This window comes from Rhagoletis zephyria, unplaced genomic scaffold (genome assembly GCF_001687245.7).
Source record: "Rhagoletis zephyria isolate East Lansing unplaced genomic scaffold, Rhagoletis_zephyria_1.1 Rzeph_scaffold_00020, whole genome shotgun sequence".
Classification (NCBI taxonomy): Eukaryota; Metazoa; Arthropoda; class Insecta; order Diptera; family Tephritidae; genus Rhagoletis; species Rhagoletis zephyria.
Window position 1 is genome coordinate 390,164 of NW_016157104.1, and position 18,249 is coordinate 408,412.

Here is an 18,249-nt window from a genome sequence, read left to right on the forward strand (position 1 = left end):
CTTCACTTTCAATTCTATTAACTAAATACATATTTCAGTATTTATTACGTCTGTTTTGTATTCGCCGCAATTTACCCGAACCAAATTCACATTTTTTACCTACGCTTCTAACCTTTTTCACTATTTAATTTAGGTTATGTTCACTTTGATTACTGTTATGCTTATTTTTGTGTGTATTTTGTATATCAATTTAATTTAAAAAATATATTTATTTATTTATTTTTGTATGGTTTTTCTTTGTTTGCTTATTTTGTTTGTTTCGTTTAACATTTGTTAGTTTTGCTTATTTTTTTAGTTTTAAATAATAATAATTAGCGTAAAAAGGACATTTACATTTAATTTGAGTTCATTTGATTTTTGTGTTGTTGTTGCTTCTGTGGTTTTTGTTGCTGTTGATTTTAGCTGCTTCTTGAGCGTTTGCGGAGCCAACTTTTGACGCTGAGATTGCTGTTGCTGCTGTCAAACTTTGCTGTTGGGTGGGCGCGTAGTCGCCTCATACGCCCCCCGTCCCAGCGCGGCATAAGCGTCCGCATATAACTCTGGATTTTGCAGCGATGGCGGTCGATTATAATTTGCTGGTTGCGGAGCGACGGCTGTTCGTTTTTTGCATTGAGGAGAAAATTTTGAGAAAGGTAAGTAAAATAAGTTAAAAGGATCAAAAATTAAAGGAATTAAAATTAAGTTAGTAATTAATTATCGTTCATTCAACACAAATATTAATTAAATCACATTCATCCATATATAAAATCCTACATTGCAGTTAATAAAATAAATTAGTAGCTTGAAATGATGCTGCTGCTGCCTTTTCTTTTACTTGTTCTAGGTATTAGTATGTACAGCCCCAAAATGAATAGGTCGCCATTTACATATTCCGAGTACAGTGTTAAATGATTGAGACTACTCAATTAAGTTAAAACTCTAAACATTTCCTTTAACGCTAATATTTGTGGTTTTAATCACCTACATACACAACATCTTTCCTTACTATCAATGCTCTACAAACCTATGTATCTACTATATAGCGTTAAACAAAGCTCCTATAAATACTTAATTTTTTAGTCATCTCTTGCCATGTCAGGTTTGGAGATAGACCGGTTTCGGCATTATGTAACCTTAAGTGTACTTTTTTGAACGAAAACGGAAATTCGTTCCAAAATAAATAAAATATTCCCCATATCGCTAAACTTCGCATGTACGTCGACTGACGACTATAAGAAATTCAAAATGTCAGCGATGAAGAAATTTGAAAAAGTAGAGACTGATAAACAGTAGTTAAAATAAAATTGGTTCAAAAAACAAAAGCAATTGGCCTCAGCATACATATTTACAAAGGAGTTAACTTTTGTTCTAAGCTTGTCATTAAAAAGCATTGATAAAATAAATTGCCACACGTTTAAAACATCCGACCGCGCTATCAATTGGACATTTTAAGACCCTAACTAAAATCTGACCGAAAATATGTGGGCGTTCTTCTTCTTATTTGGCACTATAATGGTTTGTCGGTCAGGGCCGGGTACAAATCTTTGCCAACTGCAAACATTTGGCCCTTTTATTGTGTTCGGCGGCGACTTTACGTTCGTTGTCCACCCATTGGAGCCGTGTCGAAGGATTTTTTCACCGAAACATCATCATCCATGCGTACGACTTGTTCAAGCCAGCGCAATTGTTGGTCTCTTATACGCTTAACTATGTATTAACGAAGTTAAATGTTCCAAAAAAGAAAAAAAATGTCCCTAGAACTACCTAAGTTTGGACCGAATCGAATTAAAAAAAAAACTGTCTCGAAATACAAAAGTCTTTCGTAAGGCAATTGTCAATTCTGGCAACTTTTTACTGTCTTTCGAAAGTGTAATTGAAAGATCTGCTAGCGAAGAGGCCTTAGCGTTATGCTGATCCCTTTTTTTATTTTTATTAACATTAAATCAAACATATATTTTTGCTTTTTAAAATAATAAAAATTAATAAATAAAATAAAATTGAATATAAAAGAATAAAATGAAATGAAAATAAAGGAAAAATAAATAAAAATACTTTCTAAAGTTAAAAGGGAAATTGAATTAGAAAAAGAAAAAAATTTAGGTACATATTTACAAATTAAATGAAATTAAAAAAGTGTATTTCTTATTTAGCAAAATCTAAACATCTAAAGATCCCAAAAATTTAATGAAATAAAAGAATTATATTTTCTTTTTAAAACAATAAAATATAAAAATTAAAAGAAAATGAAATTGACAAAAGAAAAACAAATTAAATTAGAAAACTAAAAAATAAATAGAAGAAATTTCTAAATATTACATGAAATTAAAAAAAATCCATTTTTAAACATTAAAATCTAAAGTGAAAAGAAAACTAAACTAAAACAAGTAAGAAAGTCTAAGTTCGGGAGGAGCCGAACATTAAATACCCGGCGCAAGTATTAAATATATGTTTTTTTCTCCTTTCCGAAAACTACCGCTACGGGGTAAGCGGGTTGGTTTTACCCCTATTTTAAACATCTTCGACAGAACGTTCAGTTAGACATAATGAGATAAACTTATATAGTCATATGGGGGCGGTATCACACTTATTTCCCGAAATTCCAAATTTTCAAGGGCATGTTGTTAGTATCAATTTTGAGTAAATAAGCGTTCTTAAATTTCGAAATATCGAAGTTTCAAGCATTTCTGAAATTTACCGTTACATGAAAAGTGGCCGTAATATTAGTCCGATTTCAATAATTTCCAACGTTTTGCTTTTACGTGTCAAGCACAATAACCACACCGAGTTTGGTACAAATTGGTAGAACGGTTATCGGGATACATATATGTGATAATAAGAGAGCGTTGCCACGTCCACCTTCCAAAATTTTATCATAAGCGTATTTCTTAGTAAAGAATAATTGCAAACATCAATTTTGAATAAAGTAGCTTTAGTATTTGTCAATGTTATTGTGGCTTGTTAACATTTTTTTATTTTTAATATTTTTATTGAGCTTTGTACCACGATTGTTTATTAGGAAAAATTGAAAAAGCAACAAAGTCTAAGCGGTAGAAGTTATAGCACTATTTCGGAGATCACCACATCTCCTCATCAGACTTCTTTTTCTAGACTTCAGCAGGGATCGAACCTGCGAATTCGATGTTCAAAGTCAGAAGCGTTAACCACTGAGCTATGTACATCCCGTAAACTCTTGTTGCTAATTCATTTTCCTTATTCAACCAACTACTATCAAGTGCAGCTGATTTGCCGCTATTTAAACTCGACAGCGTGGTTGTTGTTGTCAATTCTATACATCCATTTGCTTATTTGCTTTTTTGTATAGTTTCAGGCAGGCTCTTCCTAAACTATGTATTTGTCAATGTTATTGTGGCTTGTTAACATTTTATTTTTAATATTTTTATTGAGCTTTGTACCACGATTGTTTATTAGGAAAAATTGAAAAAGCAACAAAGTCTAAGCGGTAGAAGTTATAGCACTATTTCGGAGATCACCACATTATTCTTTAAAAACCATTTTCGCATGACTTTCGGCACCAAGCAATTTTAGCCCGGTTATTTTTTAACCAATTCTAAGTTTTTATATGTCTTTAGAAAGAAGAATATTTGTAATATTTACGAAACAAGAGGTTTTGTGAGCATCTTGTAAATAGGTGAAATTTTTTTGTTTAATTTTTTCCACTTCTATAACACTGTTGGCGAAACAAAACAAATACATAGTTTAGGAAGAGCCTGCCTGAAACTATACAAAAAAGCAAATAAGCAAATGGATGTATAGAATTGACAACAACAACCACGCTGTCGAGTTTAAATAGCGGCAAATCAGCTGCACTTGATAGTAGTTGGTTGAATAAGGAAAATGAATTAGCAACAAGAGTTTACGGGATGTACATAGCTCAGTGGTTAACGCTTCTGACTTTGAACATCGAATTCGCAGGTTCGATCCCTGCTGAAGTCTAGAAAAAAGAAGTCTGATGAGGAGATGTGGTGATCTCCGAAATAGTGCTATAACTTCTACCGCTTAGACTTTGTTGCTTTTTCAATTTTTCCTAATAAACAATCGTGGTACAAAGCTCAATAAAAATATTAAAAATAAAAAAATAAAGTAGCTTTAGTATTTACTGATTTATCGAAGATTTCGTATTTCTCTAATTTACCGATATATGGGATGTGGGCATGGTTAATGTCCGATTTTAAAAAATTTTCAGCCATTTGGTACGTTAGCCAACAACTGTGCCAAGTTTGGGAGAAATTGGTTGAGCGATTACCAAGATATACAGATGTAACCATAAGTGGGTGTGGCTACGCCCGTTTTCAAAAAATTTATAATATTCTTAATTTACGTCTAAAAAGTATTGCAATTTTGAGTGAATAATCTTCAGTAGTTACTAAAATATCGCAGTTTTCGTATTTCTGAAAACTACAGTTATATGGGAGGTAGGCGTGGTTATTGTCACGTAGTACGAAGTACTCGTACCAAGTTTCGTTAAGGTATCTAAATTTTTACACGAGTTATCGTGTGCACAGACGGACGAACGGACAGACAGTCACCGCTTAATCGATTTTTCTTTTCATTCTGATCATTTATGTATACGTTTGTCTATATCTATCTCGATTCGTTTTGGCTGTTACAAACAACCGTTATGTGAACAAAATTAATATACCCTTGTGCACAAGTGCGCTCGGGTATAAAAANATCTATCTCGATTCGTTTTGGCTGTCACAAACAACCGTTATGTGAACAAAGTTATAATACCCTTATACTTATTTTATTTTGCACATTTCTTTTTTAACTAATTTTTTTATACCCGAGCGCTCTTGTATATACATATATATATATATACATACATACATATATATATATATATACATATATAAATCCACTGCTCAAGGACTCGAACTCGGATCTCTCGAAATGCCTATGCCTTGCTCACTCGGCCATTGCGACTGTTGGAGCTACGCGAGCTAAATGATATACAAATGTTTTCTCTCAATAACTTTTCACCACTAGTGGTGTATGAGAGCGTGTTTTTCTAAGACTTTTGTGCTTGAATAACAAAAGTCTATCGAACTATCTTGCCATATGTCTTTCTTTGTCTTACTAAAGACTTTTTACTATCTTGGCCAGAATTGTCCTGTTGTTAGTTCATATTCTATAACTTGCTGGACGAACTGCTACTCTACCCAATTGCAACTTATCTTAATCCCGCTATTAGATGTTTGCAAACCCGAAAAAATTGATGTGAGGTAAAAGATTTGGGTCGAATGAAGACCTCATCACTGAAACAAATGTCTATTTGGGACCTTAGGGAATCCTATTTTTTGACTAGTAGACTAAATACATAGGAGTACCTATGTATGTACATCGTGATATATGGAGATATACTGAGAAATCAACCAATTTTTCCAGAAAAACTTTATTTTTACTGGGTGCTTAAATTCGCTTGAACGCTAGTAAAATTTTACAACAGTGATTGCATCCAAGTAGCAGGTTTATATTTTGATTAAAACCAGTTTATTTGTATGACGCGAAATTTTTCTCGAAGTCAGCTTATTTTTATACAGGAACCGACCCGGTCTGATGTGGTCTCATCCGTAATGTTGTTTCTACTACTTTTCAATTAGTTTATCTAGCATTTCATTTCAAGCACTCATCATTCTCAGTCTTTAGTATGAATATTCAAAAATTAACATTAGTATAAAAAATAAAAACTTTTTACCAAAAAAAAAAACAAAATGTTAGTTATTATTTGTTTAGTGCTAAATATTTGAATACTAAATAAATCATATAAATTTGTTTATTTGTTATTATCGCTTAAGTAAAACCAAACGCTGGTACATGCTGAAACAAAACAACAACATTTAAATGAAATACAACAATACAAATGACAATTATATATATATATATATATATATATGTATCTTTAAACTAAAAATGTTTATTTGCTTGTGCAAAAACACCAAATGCAAACACGGCTAAAACAAAACAGTAAATTAAAAAAAATTTAAGAAATTAGTGAAAGTGACACAAATGCTAATAAAAGTGAAAGAATTTTAGTAAACGAAAATAAATCGTAAGGGATTGGAAAGCGTGTCATACCAATTTGGTGAGAATGAAAACGTGGTATATATTATTGTGTGTAGCAGTTGTTTTGGAGTGGAGATCATTAGGAGCACGACTGCAGGTTCAGTAAACGACCTTGCGGTGTCTTTTCGGCGCGGCCTGCTGCGCGCGCTGGGACGGCTCTTTAGAAGAGCGCCCAGCAGCTGGATTGCGGGATTTATTTCGTTTGGCGGCTGGTACTGTGTTGAATCAAATTATCGAATGGATTTTCGATAAAAGTGTTTAAGGAAAGAAATAAAATAAAATCAATTACGAGTAAATAAAAATGGAAAATAAAAATATAGGAAAATGGTACACAAGTGAGTAAAGTTTGTGTAAATTTTGAATACGCGCGTGCGTTGAAATTGTAACAAACGAAACAATAAGGAAAATGAATGAACATTTTTGTACTGAAATAAAAACTACGCGCGCCTTTTCTTTGACGCTTTAGCGCGTTTTGCCTTTTGGACCGCTTGCGGCGGAAACACACCTTTCGGTGGCGCATAAAATGCCTGCGAGAGTGTTGCCTGCACTTGTTGTTGTTGCTGCTGTTGTTGTAAATGTTGCGCTTGTACCGCGCCGGTGGGCGGCAGTGGCAGCGGTATTTGCTGGCGCGCAATTACACCAGCGCTGGGCCCACCACTACTGCCGGCGCCTCCCACTACTAGCGCGCCATTTGGCACGCCATTACCACCACCACTACCAACACCAACACCAGTTGGCACACCACCAACCACAAGGCCAGGTGGTGGCGCGTCTGCATACCCGCCATGCGTTGTGCTGCGTGTACCGCTCGAAGGTCGCGTTGATGGCCGCGAGCTGCGTCCGTTGGCCGGCGTCCGCCCGCTTGCTGCAGCAGCATTGGCTGCAATTGCTGGCGCGCGTCCGCTTGCATGATGGTTATGATGTGGACCACCCGTGGGTAGCGGCACTATGGAATGTCCACCCTGATGACGATCCCAATTATGGGGATGCGTACTACGATGATGGGCGCTGGTGGAAGCGCCACGTTGTTCGTGCGCTGGCGGTGGTATGCTGCGTGGACCGGCGCCGCGGCCTTGATGATGACGTTGCTGTCGGGAACAAATTTATATTAGTGAGGGAATAGCTTAGAAAAAGTAAATCACATTTACTCACCATCCGTCTCAATGTATTCATCGGTGCGCGCAGCGTTTCGCTAATACGACGCGCTCGACGCTTCTTCGGATTTGAGCTGGGCGTGTGCACAGCGCAACACTTAATGAATATGCCCATCACAATGATAAAGCACACGCCTATTATAACTACATAGTACCAGTATTCGGTGACCCATTGCGCTACGGTGAGTAGGGTCTCGCGATTAAGCAGCAGGTTCTTCAGTCGGACCAGCGGTCCATCTGCGTCAACAGCGCGGCATTTAAGAAACACATCACAGTAGCCCTGGAAGTTATCACATGGCGAACCGGGCCTTAAGTTAATGCCGCCTTCCGGCAGACCAACCCGATGAGCAAATTCACTAGTGCTGCGACAAGTACCACTATCGTTACCATTCTGACAAGCAAGCTCGCACAGTCGACGCTTGTCGACTTGCGGCACCGCTTGTGAGGTGAGGAAACACTCAGTCATATTCCACAGCAGACAAATGCTGCCCGAGCACTCGCCGCGTATGCAGAGCGCAGTGCCATTGTTGCACTTCGTTTTGTCGTCGCGCGGCTTTGGCTCCGGGCATTCGGCAGTGGTGCCGTTGCATGTGCTCGACCAGGAACATTCCGTTTCTTCTTTGCACTTCTGATGGTAGTTGGTTGGCACGAACTGACATGAGTTCGAGAGGCAACAAGGACCTTGCGAAGGTGAACACTCCGTCTTGGCCCGCCGCGTACAACCTTTCGCCGAGCTATTCATCGAGAGGTCGTATTCGCTGATGATGCGCGGATAACAACAAATGTCCTTGCACTCGTCTTCGTTGAAACCGCAGTCACATTCTTCGCCCGATTCGACGATTTTGTTGCCGCAGAAGGCACCTTCCGATACCTTGAAGCAATCCCGTTTCGAGTTTCCGACCAACACATCCAGAACGTTGGATATGTTGCGTATGGAGCAGGGCGAGAATTTAGAATTATTCGGCCGATCGCCTGAGGTGGCGCTGGCGAACATAATGAAGTTTCCATTTAGGCCGCCTGGCCGACACTCCAATGGATAATCGTGCTGCAGAACGGAAAAGCGTTTTATTATTATTAGAATTTTTTTTTATGTCAATAAATCTCAAATAAATAATTATAGCTACTTACGGGCGAACCAAAATTATGCCCAATCTCGTGCGCCAGCGTCAACTGCGACACTTTTGGCGGCACACGACTGTTATAGTTAACGAATGTAATGATGCCCGTATTTAGCGAGCGTTTTGTGCTTTGATATTGTCCACCGACTGTTTCGGTGTAAGTCTTAAATTTCTCACAAATGCCACCAGAAGCACCAGAGGCGCTGGCCACCCAGGCTAAGCCGAGCGTACCGCCGGTGAAGTCTCTGCAAAAGATTTTGATGTTGATTGGTTAATACAGGCACTTTTATGAAAAATACTCACCTATAAGTGAACACATAGGCTAAACAAAAGTCCGAATGATCCTCCAGCGAGTGTAAATTCAAAAAGTTCGACACGTCCATATGCTCATTGCAGAAGGCATTGTGTGGACCATTGTATGAATTGCGACAGGCGGAGTCGTCATCGATTTTGATGCGTTGCACCTGCAGAGTGAGAGAGAATAATTGAGGAAGTTCGTGAATTGTTGCAAATATACTGTAGAACATCATGTATGTATGTATGGAAATATTTTTAAATAAATAAAAATGTTGTAATGCAGCGAAAAATATTCTAAAATTGCCAAAAAAATATCGTTGTAAAATTTCTTTTTAATTTTTCAGATTAAAGCAAAATGCTACTCTAACTGTCAGCTTATTCGGTATTATAATGTGGGTGTTGAAATCCATATATGTAATACTCCTATATTGGCAGTAAGACTAGTACCGTCCGAAAACACTACAGTACAGATATATCAATAAACACGTACGAAAGAAAAGGAACACATACGTTTATAAATAAACATGTACACAACACATATACAAAAACGGCACTCAAGTACACAATACATTGACAAAAACCGTACTAGACTGTCTCGCTTTGATTTCGGAATGCTTACACATTGAGAAGTTAGCTTACTGCCAATATAGAAGTATTACATATATGTTTGAATCGTTTCCATAAACATCGATGGCAAGATTGCTCAAGACGTTTTTTAAAAGGCTGAGCAAGCTTTTCATGATTTTAAATTTTTCTTTATACCGAGGTTTCACTGCGTTTGCTGGATTTATATTTTTAATCTCACCTCAAAACGTATATTGCGGTGCTCGCTTCGTCCATCGAATTTAGTATTGCGATAAATGTAATTTACGGCAGTTACATGATGTGCGATTAGTGAAGTGATCTCCTCACGCGTCTTTACGTCAATCTCGTATTTACGGCCACGATCGTGCTGAAAATTAAAAGGGTTGCCATTTATAAACTCTAAACTTTGAAAAACATTGCAATGTAGATAAAGCTCTATTGTGACACTTTTATTGATTTTTCGCATTATAATATTTATGGCTCTGAAATATTTATTATTTGGAGGCAGCATAAGGCAAGTTCTATTTTGCAACACTGTCAATTTTCTTTCGGTCGGCACGGAGCAATGTGTTCAAACTCGCATAAAAATACCATTGCTATGGCCATCTTAGCATATGGCTCCTAGTTTAATATAAAGCGGGAAAGGATATTTTTTCATGAAACACTAATTCCATATTCTCATTTCGATTACCATGCAGTGATGGACAGGGCTGCCAACTTGGCTCAAACCGTGCCATTTTTGGCCCTATTTTACTTCAAATTGCACTTAATTTTTCAATTTGGCACAAAGCGCCAAAATGGCACTTTTGAAAAATATTAATATTTCAATACATTTTTGTGAAATCCTTTGCGTGTACTGGGTTTTCTCAACTAAAATTTTCTAATTTCTATAGTGTATACAACTGGTTTATCTTAGCATTGGACTTTTGTTTTAGGAATGTGCTTCCAATTTTAATTCTAAATGGAAAGAATTAAGAATAATGACACCTTTTTGGCACTCTTATTTTTCTATTTGGCACATTTTGGCACTTTTTTATCCTCAATATGGCACTTCATATCTAAGCATAGTTGGCAGCCCTGGTGATGGAGGCTATACATTCACAAGAATTACAGCAAACCGTTTTTATTTAAAAAAATGCTACAAGATATGACGGAAATTCATTTGAAAGTAGATCATATTCTAAATCAGGGGTCACACGATTTGTAAATTTTTTTACAGATTTGTACATTTTGAAAGCTACAGTGTGGTCTTTGTTTTTATTGAGCTGAACTCATTCTCGACAAAGGGACATACATAGACGGAAACTGCACGGTGGACGGATTTGCAAAGAGACGCGACCATGTAAATCGGACAAGACTTTGGAGATTGTAATCTCTCAGAAAGTATGATACATTCAATATCATCTTAAGTGGTTCTTAAAGTAAATTGTTTTAGAGATGAATAAGCTGACCAGCATCTTCCCGGACATGCTACAGAAGCTGCAAAAACCATTGAAAAAGGGTATTTTTCATATTCGTGGTAACTTTCCCACTCTGTATAGAAGGAAGCTGTGACACTGTGGATTGCTTTTTCTGGATGACCTTGATGTAGTGAATCTGAAATTCTTGACGAGATTTGTTAGAACAAACTGCTTCAGCAAGGGTAAATGGAATTCCAAATCTTGATATTACAAGGAGCCTAATACTGTAGTTCTAGTTATAGCACTGCTTTTTAAGTGGCCACTAGCCCAACTTACCTATATTTTGTACGAAAATCGAACCCGTTTGTGTTGCACATATCAGATCGTGAAGGCTGACGAAACCGGCTTCCTGCCGTTGACCTCAAATACCTATGTAAATTGGTGCATAGATGGTTCAAACAAGGTTAAAGAACCGGCCACTAATCTTGCAGTTCTAAAAGGTAGATGGTCCATGGTGTTCCAGGCCTAAGCATTAGCAATATTAAAATACGCAAAGTTAAAACTTCAAAAAGGATTGAATGGCGTGGACAATTTTTAGATAGATATGTATCCTTTTCGTTAGGATGATCACATCCCAGATTATAAGAGACTGATTTAAGCTTTGAAGGCACGAAGGCCTGAGGGTGATAGTGCATTGCATTATGTATCATAATACCCAAGGCCATCTGCGAAGAGTTAAACGGGGGTGGGCAAATGCTATCTGGTATCATTGACTGTTTAAGCGAATTTCGCAGGCGGCAATTCAACAAACATTTAGGTTAGAAAACAATTAGACAACGCACATAGGGGTATTTGACCGATTTAGGCGGCCAAAATTATTTTCATGAAAATTTTAACTCAAAATGTTTAAAAACGACGTGTTTCAATATTTAAAACTGCAAATGTTTAAAGTCTAGTAAATAGATTAGAAGTATGTGCAAGTATTCGACCAAAACAACGAAAATAAAGTTGCTTGCAGTTTGACATCGATAGACTCCATGATATCGTGGTCCGATGGTGGAAACATTGATACCTACGTATTCATATCGCCGCGGAGAAGGTTTATATCTAGGTTAGAACATGAAAAGGGTTGCCACCTGCTAAAAAATAAAATGCAATTAAACTAAATGAATACTACAATATGGGTATCAATCGAGAAGTTTTTGAAAAGGCTTTGTTTCTAAACAACATGTGGGAGGATTACCATCTCCTTAAAAATTAAATTCAACTTTAATTCCATGGAATAAGGTAACTGAAATATGTATAACCATAGTGGTGTCAGACTGAAAAGTTTAATAAGGTTATAGTTTGAAACTATTTTTAACAGGGCTGCCACTTGCTTAAAAATTAAATTCAATGTATATGATAGGTTAAATTCATTTTAACAACATGGATATGGAACAAGAGATGGGTTGCCACCTGTCAAAAAATGTAATTCAATTAATTTCAATGAATTACTACGCTAAGGGTATCATCCAAAACGGCTTTGAAAGGGCCTAATTTTCAATTACATTTAGAAGGGTTGCTACCTGTTTAAAAAACCAAATTAAATCAAAATAACATATGATTAAAAAACACTATACGGAGTAACCATTATGTTGAGGTTTATTGAAATAAATTGCACCCTATCTAACACGCAGAAATTTCATACACGCATCGAACTAACTATATTATAAAGTAGTTTGTTTTATTTGAAATGTCTTCTAACTTTATTTTTTAGTGAATCTTTTGTGCCTTATTAGAATTAATAATTATAAGTAATTTCGAATACGTGGCAACTTTGAACAAATATCTCCAGATACCTTTAAAATTAAAAACATTATCTGAATACAAAATTCCATCAAAATCGTTAGAGTCGTTTCCTAGAAACCTTTGGATATATATACATACATATTTACAAGAATTGATTGTTTAAAGTAATGAGATACATACATACATATATGTAGTTTGGGAAGAAATCGTACTATTTTACTACCTTAAAAACTTATTAGCAAATTTTTACTAGAACTTACCCTTAAGTAGAGCATTTTTTCTAAATATACTGACAACTATTTTCTCCCTGCAACTCTCCAAATTTTTATATTGAACCCCTCCTCCCCCACCGTCCCAGCCTCCCCTCTTAAAGTTGTCGGGCGTCTTGACTTTCCTATCACCCCCCTTTACTCATTGAACACTTCGACAGAACACCCTGTACATGTAAAGAAAACAGGTACAGTACTGCAGCAGTATTTTCGGCTTATTTTTCGGCACTAGTAAATATTTCCAATGGTCAGTGCACAGCAAACGCACCTTTTCAGCAGTTTTTTTTTTGCTTGTTTCCAAACTACGAACTGTCAAGCATAACACCCAAGCAAGAATCTCAGCGCCGTTGAGTGGTGTTACATAACTTTATGACTGTAGTTCATTTCTCTAATCCACTAAAATTTGCAAATATTNCTAATTTTCAATTACATTTAGAAGGGTTGCTACCTGTTTAAAAAACCAAATTAAATCAAAATAACATATGATTAAAAAACACTATACGGAGTAACCATTATGTTGAGGTTTATTGAAATAAATTGCACCCTATCTAACACGCAGAAATTTCATACACGCATCGAACTAACTATATTATAAAGTAGTTTGTTTTATTTGAAATGTCTTCTAACTTTATTTTTTAGTGAATCTTTTGTGCCTTATTAGAATTAATAATTATAAGTAATTTCGAATACGTGGCAACTTTGAACAAATATCTCCAGATACCTTTAAAATTAAAAACATTATCTGAATACAAAATTCCATCAAAATCGTTAGAGTCGTTTCCTAGAAACCTTTGGATATATATACATACATATTTACAAGAATTGATTGTTTAAAGTAATGAGATACATACATACATATATGTAGTTTGGGAAGAAATCGTACTATTTTACTACCTTAAAAACTTATTAGCAAATTTTTACTAGAACTTACCCTTAAGTAGAGCATTTTTTCTAAATATACTGACAACTATTTTCTCCCTGCAACTCTCCAAATTTTTATATTGAACCCCTCCTCCCCCACCGTCCCAGCCTCCCCTCTTAAAGTTGTCGGGCGTCTTGACTTTCCTATCACCCCCCTTTACTCATTGAACACTTCGACAGAACACCCTGTACATGTAAAGAAAACAGGTACAGTACTGCAGCAGTATTTTCGGCTTATTTTTCGGCACTAGTAAATATTTCCAATGGTCAGTGCACAGCAAACGCACCTTTTCAGCAGTTTTTTTTTTGCTTGTTTCCAAACTACGAACTGTCAAGCATAACACCCAAGCAAGAATCTCAGCGCCGTTGAGTGGTGTTACATAACTTTATGACTGTAGTTCATTTCTCTAATCCACTAAAATTTGCAAATATTATTCTTCCATGTAGCTCTGCCGGTACCAGTTCAACTACCCCTCTGTGCAACGTTTAGAATTCTTATGTGTTTTTCTAAAGTAGAAGATTAGAAGACAATTGGAGAAACTCACGGGAATTATAGCCTCTATTTTTAACCGACTTCCAAAAAAGGAGGAGGTTATCAGTTCGTCGGAATATTTTTTTTTTTTTTTTTTTTTTACAAAACGCTTTCGTTAGGTTATTTAAGGCGGAAAACGACCACCAAACCATAATCTTAGCCGATGAGCGAGCCAATGGAAATCGTAAACGTGAATTGTTGGTGAAAATGTTGGACCAACAAATTTTTATACAAAAAATTATTTTGTGCAGGACGAAGCTCGCCTGTTCTGCTAGTATTATAATATTTAATTTAAACTAATTAAGTTGAATTTTTAAAAAGGTGGAAACCCTTGTGAAAGACTTCAATATTATTCAAAACGTTAAAACTAAAGGTTTCTTAACAATATCTTGTTTGACAACCATATTTTAATTCTTCAGATGGCTTGCGTATAACTATTTTAAATTTTACTTTTCAAACAGGTGGCAACCCCATTTCAAAATATATTAAACTACAGCTTTTTTAAGCCTCTTGATATCCATTTTTTTTATACAAATTTCAAATAAATAGCTCCCTTAATTGAAGTTGAATTAGATTTTTTTAAAAGGTGGCAGCCCTCATCCATGAGTAGAGAATGATTTTATGTATCTCCATACCAAGTTCCAGTAATCTACCAAAAATATTTCCTGAGAAATGCAGTATGAAATATTAAGTGTATCCTATATTTTAAGTTGGGCTAAATAACAGCAGTGTACAAAATTTCATGATGATCGGTTGAATAGTTAAAGAGTGAAAGCGTAGCAAACAAACTCACTTTCGGATTTATAATATTAGTAAGGATATGAAAAAATGGTAAAAAAAATAATTGGGTATTATTAACGAAAAATAATGATTTACAAGAATTCTATACCATTTCTACGAAAATTTGTTTTTTCCCATATAAAATACAGGAAAAACTTTAAGCGCTTTTAACGACCTCTAAATACTTTTTGATTTCAAAATAAAATAAATAATATAAAAAAAACTTTTTAATATACAACGCTTTTATAAATGGACTAAAAAGTAGAAAATAATACTTCTCAGTCCCATAGAATTTGTTTTGATAACTTTTGATTTTGAAATTTTAGCAAAAGTCATTATAAACAATTTATGAAATTGAAAATGAAAAGCGTGGGGCGCATGTAATACACTTGAATTGATATGAAAAGTAATATATGAATGTATGTATGTGGGTATATGAATAACGACCGCTTAAAATCGATTTCAAAGTTCTACTTTCGCTGTAGAAATTTTAGGTCTACGTTATGTAGTTTGACTATTGTCAATTAAATCGAATGCTTTGTATTGCATGCGCTCCACGTTTTTCATTTTCAATTTCATAGATTGTTTATAATGACTTTTGCTAAAATTTCAAAATCAAAAGTTATCAAAACAAATTCTATGGGACTGAGAAATATTATTTTCTACTTTTTAGTCCATTTATAAAAGCGTTGTATATTAAAAAGTTTTTTTTATATTATTTATTTTCTCCTTTTTAGTCCTGTATGAATAAAAGTTTGCAATAGATATTAAAATAATTCAACAATATTAATAGAAAGGTGCACACACATGCATTTACATATGTATGTGCATACGAACGAGCACCAATTAATTTTATTTAAAGAATTGACGTGTCGTCTATTTCCGGTGTAGCAAACGGCGACATCTAGATGTCATCTACCTCGCCCTATTCACTACAGCTATCGCCCTATGCACTACTTCACTACAGATGTCGCCCTATTCACTATGCTTTTTTATAGGAGCTTTTCAAAGCTTTGCTTTGTGGTGTCGGACACACAACATTTGAAAGCTTCTGGATCCACAACATTGCAAGTTGATAAAAGCGTTGTAACGTTGTAAAATAGAGTATATTTTTTCGGTATAGAACAATCCTAGGGGGTGAGAGCATGGTTGCCACTCGCCAACATTTTTTTCTACCAAAATCACTTAAGAAAAGTTACCAAATCTTCACTACCAAAATCTTCACTTCTGCACTGAGAAAAAAAATACTGAATAAAACTGCTATATTTCTTAACAAATGTGTATTTACGTACAGCCAGTTTCTGTGACTTAATAAATTCAATATTTTTATAATTTGTCGATTTTTGATTATTTATCAAGAACTCCCAGTTCTAGCACAGAAGTTTAAATCTGTTTTCTTGATAAATTATCAAGATTGAAAATGGCATTGACAATTATAATATTTTTTTTTTACTAGAAAATATTTTGCTATCAATTAATTACTGCATGTGCCGTTATTCTCATTTTCGTTGTTGGTGTTTCCGACANCTAGAAAATATTTTGCTATCAATTTATTACTGCATGTGTCGTTATTCTCATTTTCGTTGTGGGTGTTTTCGACAGGGTAGGAGTATGGTGTAATGTGGAACGATTTTCCATCATCCCTTGTCAAATTTGGTTTGGAGACAAATCGGTTTCGGCGTTGTGCCATTTTCAGTATCGTTTTTCGTTCGGAATGTGCCGTTATTTGGACCAGCAACTCACGGAATAATGGCACCGGTACACAAAAAAAAAAAAGTTGGGGGTGATTTTAACCATCCATTTAACTCGTACAAAATTTCGAGTAAATTGCGAAAGTTGCAAATTTCTTTTGCTATTTTTTCGGTTTTTCATAATTTAGTGTACGTGTCAAATGGACCTCAGGTTCGGATTTAGTGGGTCGAAATACATGTCGGTAGGTGGGTCTAATAAAAAGCACGCGACTTTTTTTTCTTGCCGGAATAATCAAAACGATTTAAAAAAATGTGAGATGGTAGAATTCAAAATTTATCGCAAAAATTCGAAAGTTGTTTTAGAAGTGCAGCCCTTGGTGCTGCCACTGTAATTCAAGTATTTCCAGTGTTCGAATGTGAGATGAATCTAATTTTATCGCAGTAATTTTGTAGAAGTGTCAGTAGTGCTGCCATGAAGAGTTTTTATAATTACGCAAATGTAAAACATAATTCATTTATTTCAAGTAATGCAAATAGATATTTAGTTGAAAAAGTTACCAAAATGAAACACAAGTTACCAAACCGTTTAAAAGTTACCAATTTTGGTAAAACGTGACCAATTGTGGCAACCATGGGTGAGAGTATAAAAATTCCGACATTACTTTTTCACATGCATTTTTGGACCATCTTGCACGTTCTTCAAAAGCGTTAGTCTAAGGGCCAGTTTTTCAGCGCTGGTTTAAACTCAGTTTCAACGCAGTTTAGTTAAACTCACTTTAAATTTGAACTAAGTTTAAACTACTGACCAGTTTTTCAGTGCAAGTGTAAGGCCGCTTCATAGTTTAGTTGTTTTGTAGGTAACACTGTTTTTTCTTTATGAAGATATAAAGCTTCAGCTATGTGTTATCACTTTTGATACGATCGTGTTTAAAGCTCTGCAAGATTATAGACGGAAATTTAAAGAATTTGTTATGTGCTTCATGTGTTGCCGACGAAATTGCCCTATGCAAGTAAACTCCAACTCGAGTTGCGTGCAGCGTTGCCATTTTAGCCGTTTCCCGGCTAGATTTAGCCGGTTTTGATAGCAACTAGCCGGAGAAAATTCGATCTAGCCGCCAGCCGATTTGTTAGCCGGTTTGTAAAAAAAAGTTAGCCGTTTTTAGCCGATTTTACTATCTGCCTAATTTTCAGGTGCAAAAAGTAAACAAGTTGTTCGAAAGCAATAATGCAGACCCAATGAAGATTTTTAATGAAATCAATGTTTTACTTTCGCATCTATGCTCCCTAGTGGTTATTAGCGCGGACACATTTGATCCTATATGCTCCCCGTTGGAACCATACCTTGCTCCATTTCCTCAGTTTTATCACAGTTTTGAAGAGTATTTAAAAACAAAAGTAAGCACAAACGCTTTTGACCACGAAGCCGAGAAAATAATTCGAGAAAATGGTCGCTATTTTATTATCACTTTAATAAAGGAATTACGCCAACGCCTCCCTAGAAATATTGCCACACTAAAAAAAATTGACTTTTTTCGGTTGGAAATGCATTAAGAGTAATTAAACCAAAAGTATTTGTTCAACTACAGCAACAAAAACACAAATATAATGCCGACGAAATAACATCCATAGAGATGTAATGGCAACGGTT

At 35.5% G+C, this 18,249-nt stretch overlaps 1 protein-coding gene across 1 annotated transcript in view; it reads right to left on the minus strand.

Moving 5' to 3' along the window:
- Window positions 1-322: 322 nt before the first annotated feature.
- The window catches only part of kuz (zinc-dependent metalloprotease kuz), a 150,959-nt gene continuing 133,032 nt past the window's right edge, over window positions 323-18,249 (minus strand). The window contains exons 5-11 of the mRNA XM_017614717.1: window positions 9,438-9,584; window positions 8,639-8,799; window positions 8,346-8,580; window positions 7,216-8,262; window positions 6,569-7,151; window positions 6,076-6,278; window positions 323-593 (exon numbers count right to left, since the gene is read on the minus strand). Of these exons, the coding sequence (XP_017470206.1) occupies window positions 6,163-6,278; window positions 6,569-7,151; window positions 7,216-8,262; window positions 8,346-8,580; window positions 8,639-8,799; window positions 9,438-9,584 (2,289 nt within the window). The 3' untranslated portion in view covers window positions 323-593; window positions 6,076-6,162. The remainder of the gene's footprint in view (window positions 594-6,075; window positions 6,279-6,568; window positions 7,152-7,215; window positions 8,263-8,345; window positions 8,581-8,638; window positions 8,800-9,437; window positions 9,585-18,249) is intronic.